Genomic DNA, 6,814 nt, shown 5'->3' on the forward strand with positions numbered 1-6,814 from the left:
AATGAGGGACATTGTCCAAGAGCTTTGGGGAGGACAAGGAGGCATCATGGGGGAGTGCCAAGGCGCGGCACAAAAAGCCTTATTGATGCAGCTTTCATCACACGCCTGCTTCCCCCCCGCCCTCCCCAAAAGACGCTATTTAAAGCGGGACGCGCGGTCTTTTCAGCACCATTGGCGCTGGTCAGCGCCCCGCGAACCACTGGCGCGGACTCAGGCCAGCGAGGAAAGCGAGAGCGCGGCCGGACTGGGTCGAATCATGCCGCGGTCTTTTTTGGTGGACTCGCTGGTGCTGCGCGAAGCCGGCGGCGGCAGCGACAAGAAAGGAGGGGTCTCTCCGGGCAGCCCGCCGCCCCCTCCGCTCTTCCCTTACGCCGTGCACCCCTCGCACCCGCTGCACTCCGGAGGCGCCTGTCCCGTCGCCCCGGTCTCCGCCTCGGCGGCGCGCAAAGCCGGCCTGCTCTGCGTGTGCCCCCTCTGCGTGGCCGCCGCTTCTCAGCTGCACCCGCCGCCACCGCCGCCGCCCACCCTGCCGCTCCTCAAGGCTTCCTTCCCGCCCTTCGGCTCTCAGTACTGCCCGACGCCCCTGACTGCCAGGCAGCCTCCCGGGGCTTCGTCCGCCTCCAGCGCCGCCCTCTACCAGAGCGCCTACTCGCTGCCCGATCCTCGACATTTCCACTGCATCTCCGTGGGTGAGTAGTAGGGTTTTTTGGGGGGAAGACGGACGGAGCTGGCTGGGCAGCGACTGATCCTCTTGCTGTAGCTTTACCGGGCAGGGAGAGCCAAGATCGAATTATTATTATTATTATTATTATTATTATTATTATTATTATTATTATTATTATTATTACTACTACCGGTATTTAGATTTGTATGCTCCCCTCTCCGGACTCCGAGTGGCTCACAACAACAATACACAATACAAATCCAATTATTAAAAACAGAACAGTTAAAACAATCATACAACCCAAACAAACCATACATAAAACGGGACGGCCGAGGGGAATCAATTTCCCCATGCCTGGCGGCAGAGGTGGGTTTTTAGGAGTTTGGGAAAGACAAGTAGGGTGGGGGACAGTCCTGATCTCCGAGGGCAGTTGATTGCAGAGGGCTGGGGCCACCACAGAGAAGGCTCTTCTGCATTATTTTGTCGATGGGACCCAGAGAAGGCCAACCCTGTGGGACCTAATCCGTCACTGAGATTCGTGCAGCAGAAGGTGGTCCCTAATTTATTCTGGTCTGATGCCAGTCAGCAAAATCTCCAACCCTACATTTTACAGTAAAAATTGGGGTGAGGACAGCATGAAGGATGCTTTTGGACAGACGCCATCGCAATTTAAAAATCGAAGTAGAAAGTAAATGAGATACAGTGGTACCTCTGCTTAAGAACTTAATTCGTTCGGTGACCAGAGTCTTAAGTAGAAAAGTTTGTAAGTGGGAGCAATTTTTCACATAGGGATCAATATAAAAGCAAATAATGCATGCAAACCCATTAGGAAACTCGGAATTTGGGTGGGAGGAGGAGGAGGAGGAAGAGGAGGAGGACAGTCGCTGCCCAGAGCGAAAGGAGCAGAGGTTTATTCCCTCTCCAAGCGCCCAAAGAAAGGAAATTGCTTCACTCACTCTGGATTGCCAAAGCCTCCTTAAGCGCCACCGAAAGTCTCCTCTGGCATCCCAGAAAAGCCCGAGATGGACGGGATTAAAGGGGAATGGCAGGAAAATGGCCGGGCCTTCCTGCCGCTCTCAAATTTTGTGGGGCTCTAGTTCTTAAGTAGAAAATGGTTCTTAAGAACAGGCAAAAAAATCTTGAACACCCGGTTCTGATCTAGAAAAGTTCTTAAGTAGAGGTATTTTACTTTCCTACCCACACCCTAGGATATTACAGTAAACATCTTACCATTAACATTTATACTTGGGAAGATGGTAGAATTCCAGCTGCCACCGTTCAATCCAAATGGGGTACCGAAAATGGAGCTCCACCCCAGAGCACCCAATTTGCACTGAAAGATGTTGAAAGATAATGCAGGGCGCCCTGCATAAGCCATGCGCACAGTGTGGTAGTAAAAATGTCGTTAGCCTTTCACTGTATACATGTTATTAAGGTGTGATCACAGCCCAGGGTTCTGATTTTTAACTTTCCCCCCCTCCCTGCCCGAAAAAGCCACGGCACGAGGACCAGTGGCTCCGGGAATGTCGTTTTGACTTCTTTTAAATGCAACAGGCGAGAAGCGATTTCAGAATAGATGCGTGGAGAATGAAGTTGTTTTCAATTGGGGGGGAGGAGAGGAGAGGAGTGGGGACAGAGACAAAACTAACCAGAACCTGCCTCTTGCCCAACGTTTGGAAAGCGCAGATCTTACATAAAGTGACCTTAGCAAATGGGAGACACGCTATAGGGCTGGAAGTGGAACGAGATATTCGATCGCGAGGAATTCCGGGGCTGTAGACTAGAACCAAAAGTCTGAAAGCATCTTTTGGGAAAAAGCAGCGATGGCCCCCCAAACCATGGAGGCGTCCATAAATTCCCCGAGAAGTCGAGTTTAATTCGCCTGTTCGTTCCCTAGAAGAGAATTCAGCTGAAAACTGAAAATATTATTTGCCTGAAAGAGTAGTAGATGCTTGGAACAAACTTCCAGCAGACGTGGTTGGCCAATCCATAGTCACTGAATTTAAACATGCCTGGGATAAACATAGATCCATCCTAAGATTAAAATACAGGAAACAATATAAGGGCAGACTAGATGGACCGTGAAGTCTTTTTCTGCCGTCAATGTTTCTATGTTTCTAAGACGGGGGTAATTTTAAAGTCCCTGACCAAAGTCCATACTTTCTGCAGTCCACGAGGGATGGACTGTGGCATTGGGTGGCATACCTAAGTGGCACCCCCAGTTCTTGAAAACGAAGCCCGGAGTGCGCAAGAGAAAGAGAGCGCTGAATCCAAACAGGGCTGTTGAGAATTCAGGGAATTGGTGGGCGCCTGTACAGAAAACGGCGCCCTTCCTCCCCACCGTAACTTGAGGGGTTAGTTGAGGGTTAGCTCAGATTTTCTGCCTTCCAGGGACTGCTTTCAGGGGGGGGGGATTCTAGACTTCTAGGCACCTTCCAGGCTGTTGTCCTGAGAAGCAGCTTAGCATCGCCTCTAAAGGAGCGCACTGGTTTGCTCGGTCATTCCAAGGTTATTTACAAGGAACCTTCCACAGCAGGGGTCCCCAAACTTTTTACACAGGGGGCAGTTCACTGTCCCTCAGACTGTTGGGGGGCCGGACTATAACAAAAATCCTGCGGTTTTGTTAACGCCGCCCTAGGGGAGGAGGAGGAGGCGAAGTGGAGCAAGTCCCCAACTCCTTGCCGAGTTTTCTATTTCGCTCTCTCTCTTCCTTCCTCTCCTTCTCTCTCTCTCTTTCTTTCTCTCTGTCTCTCTCACTCTTTCTCTTTCTCTCACTCTTTTTCTATCTCTCCCTCTCTTTCTTTCTCTCTGTCCCTCTCTCTCTCACTCACACACACGCTCTCTTTCCATCTCTCCCTCTCTCTTTCTCTCTCCCTCTCTCTTTCTCTTTCTCTCTCTCTCTTGCTTTCTCTCTCTCTCTCACTCTCTTTCTATCTCTCCCTCTCTCTTTCTCTTTCTTGCTTTCTTTCTCTCTCACACTCTTTCTCTCTTTCCCTCTGTCTTCCTTCCTTTCTCTCTCTCTCTCTCTTGCTTTCTCTCTCTCTCTCTATCTATCTTGCTTTCTTTTTCTCTCACACTCTCTTTCTATCTCTCCCTCTCTCTTTCTCTTTCTTTCTTTCTCTCTCACTCACACTCTTTCTATCTCTCCCTCTTCCTTCCTTTCTCTCTCTCTCTCTCTTGCTTTCTCTCTCTGTGGTGTCCACAGATTGAAAGAAGTCAATCCATCCTGATCTCCGTTAGAGATTCTCGGTCATCCAAGTCCTGGTTGTCCCAAAGGCAGTGAAGAGCTACCCAAATTTTTACTACCACACTGTGGGCTTGGCTTATGCAGGACGCCCGGCGTTTTCTTTAAATACCTTTCATTGCAAATTGGGGGCTGTGGAGTGGAGCTCCATTTTCGCTACCCCACTGCGTCCCCACCCCCCGTCCGGGCAGCAGCCCTCCCCTGCGTAAAGGTGCTTTTTTAAAGGAAGCAACTGGACTTTCTTGTTTTGCTTTTTTTGTTTTGAAGACGTTTCGCTTCCCATCCACCAAGCTTCTTGGGCTATCCGCTCTTCTGTCGGAACTGAAAGACGTTTCATGGATGAGAAGCAAAACGTCTTCAAAACAACAACTTGAGGGTTAGTTGAGGGTTAGTTGAACAGTTGAAGAGCCCGGGTAGCACAGCAGGTAGAGTGCTATACTGCAGGCCACTGACGCTGACTGTAGATCTGTAGGTCAGCGGTTCAAATCTCATCACCGGCTCAAGGTTCACTCAGCCTTCCGTCCTTCCGAGGTGGGTAAAATGAGGACCAGGATTGTGGCGGCAATAGGCTGGTTCTGTTAAAAAGTGCTATTGCTAACATACTATAAGGGCATAAAAATTGAATAAATAAATAAATGAATGAATAAATAAACAACAACAACAAAGTCCAGTTGGGTCCTGAAAAAGCATCTTTGGTTATCCTGACCCTCCTACCTTCCTCCCCACACGTAGCTCGTAGAGATTTGCGTGTAATGATTTTGAGTTACTACTGGTAGTTCCTCTACCCGTGGCGAACTCGTTGTGGGATTTGGGTGGAGGTGGTGCCCGACAGCGATCAGCTGTAGGATCCTTTGTCCTACCCAGCCTTCAGGTTAGAGGGCTAATTCTTGCTGACAGTCGCGCCCGTAGTTCCAAACCCCGTCAAAACTGCATCTCAAGGGCAGCCGGGTCTAGAACCGACTTATTTGGCTAACCGCAGGAACGATTCCTAGCATGGTTCTACATAAGCCTGATGGTGTCAAAATCATCCCCGCTAAGCTTCCCCTAAGCCAGGGCGTCTCAAATAGTGGGGCACCCCCCCCCGGGGGGACACGGAGCAATGGGGGGGGGCATGACCCCGGGAAATGTGCTCTTTTGTTTGCACCAAACAATAGCAAACAGCAAACAAACGTCTTCAAAACAACAACTTGAGGGTTAGTTGATTAAGGCTTGGCTGCATAGCTAGAGGTATAACAAGCAGGAAGAGGGAGATTGTGATCCCGCTATATAGAGCGCTGTTGAGACCACATTTGGAATACTGTGTTCAGTTCTGGAGACCTCACCTACAAAAAGATATTGTTCAAATTGAACGGGTCCAAAGACGGGCTCCAAAAATGGTGGAAGGTCTTAAGCATAGAACCTATCAGGAAAGACTTAATGAATTCAATCTGTATAGTCTGGAGGACAGAAGGAAAAGGGGGGACAGGATCAAAACATTTAAATAGGTTAAAGGATTAAATAAGGTTCAGGAGGGAAGTGTTTTTCATAGGAAAGTGAACACAAGAACAAAGGGGCACAATCTGAGGTTAGTTGGGGGAAAGATCAGAAGCAACATGAGCAAATATTATTTTACTGAAAGAGTCGTAGATGCTTGGAACAAACTTCCAGCAGACATGGTAGGTAAATCCACAGTAACTGAATTTAAACATGCCTGGGATAAACATATATCCACCCTAAGATAAAACACAGGAAATAGTATAAGGGCAGACTAGATGGACCATGAGGTCTTTGTCTGCCGTCAATCTTCTATGTTTCTATGTAAGTCGTCACTTACACACATTACACCAGAGGTCTTCAAATTTGGCAACTTGAAGACTTGTGGACTTCAACTCCCAGAACTCTCCAGCCAGCTATTCTGGGAGTTGAAGTCCAAAGTCTTCAAGTTGCCAAGTTTGGGGACCCCTGCATTACACCCCAAATACTCTAAGAAGCTGCTTGAGTTTTTTCCAGCCAAACTGTACTGAATGTTGCAATCCTCCCAGGGGAGAGTTTGGGGGAGGGGCGCGAAATGTGGAGGGGGGTGTAGCAGAAAATAATGGAGAAGCACCGCTTTACGCACTTAATTTTTTTACTTTATTACGCACCGCTTTATGTCCTTTGGGGTGGGAAGGATTTGGCTCGCCCCTGGGTGGGTGGGGGACACAAATTGCCTGGGGCACCTGCCGGTCTTGACTTTCCTCTTTGCCTCCTCTTTCCCCCCCCCCGCCCCCCCGCAGACAGCACGTCGGGCCAGCTGCCGAGCAGCAAGCGGATGCGCACCGCTTTCACCAGCACGCAGCTGCTGGAGCTGGAGCGGGAGTTCGCCTCCAACATGTACCTGTCGCGCCTGAGGCGCATCGAGATCGCCACCTACCTCAACCTCTCCGAGAAGCAGGTGAAGATCTGGTTCCAGAACCGGCGCGTCAAGCACAAGAAGGAAGGCAAGGGAGGCTCCCACCGCGCGGGGGCCCCGGCCGCCCCCGGCTGCAAGTGCGCCTCCCTCTCGGCTGTGGCCAAGGGCTGCGGCGGGTACGAGGAGGACTCGCCCACGTCCCCGTCGTCCTCGGGCAAGGAGGAGAGAGAGATCGCCCTCACGCCCTAAGGCCGGGTGGAAATGGACACTCCGGGCGCTCTGGAACAGTTGGAAAGCTTGCAGAGGTCCTCAAACTTGGCAACTTTAAGACTGGCTGGAGAATTCTGGCAGTCGAAGTCCACAAGTCTTAAAGTTGCCAAGTTTGGGGACCCTTGTGTAAAGGTGTAAATAGCCCCCCCGCCGCCGTCCCTGCTCGCCACCAGCGCGCTCCGTTCCACAGAGCTGTGGGTGAAGGGGAGCGTCGCATTTTCCCTCCGTGGCAGCTTTTCCTCCCACGAGAGATTAATTAAAAACA

At 50.4% G+C, this 6,814-nt stretch overlaps 1 protein-coding gene across 1 annotated transcript; it reads left to right on the forward strand.

The window, feature by feature from the left end:
• Positions 1 to 256: 256 nt before the first annotated feature.
• GSX1 (GS homeobox 1) lies at positions 257 to 6,528 on the forward strand. The gene is made up of 2 exons (XM_070751693.1): positions 257 to 689; positions 6,164 to 6,528. Exons 1-2 carry the CDS (start codon positions 257 to 259, stop codon positions 6,526 to 6,528), a joined length of 798 nt encoding a protein of 265 aa, XP_070607794.1.
• The last annotated feature ends 286 nt before the right edge of the window (positions 6,529 to 6,814 follow it).

This window comes from Erythrolamprus reginae, chromosome 4, assembly GCF_031021105.1.
Source record: "Erythrolamprus reginae isolate rEryReg1 chromosome 4, rEryReg1.hap1, whole genome shotgun sequence".
Taxonomy (NCBI): Eukaryota; Metazoa; Chordata; class Lepidosauria; order Squamata; family Dipsadidae; genus Erythrolamprus; species Erythrolamprus reginae.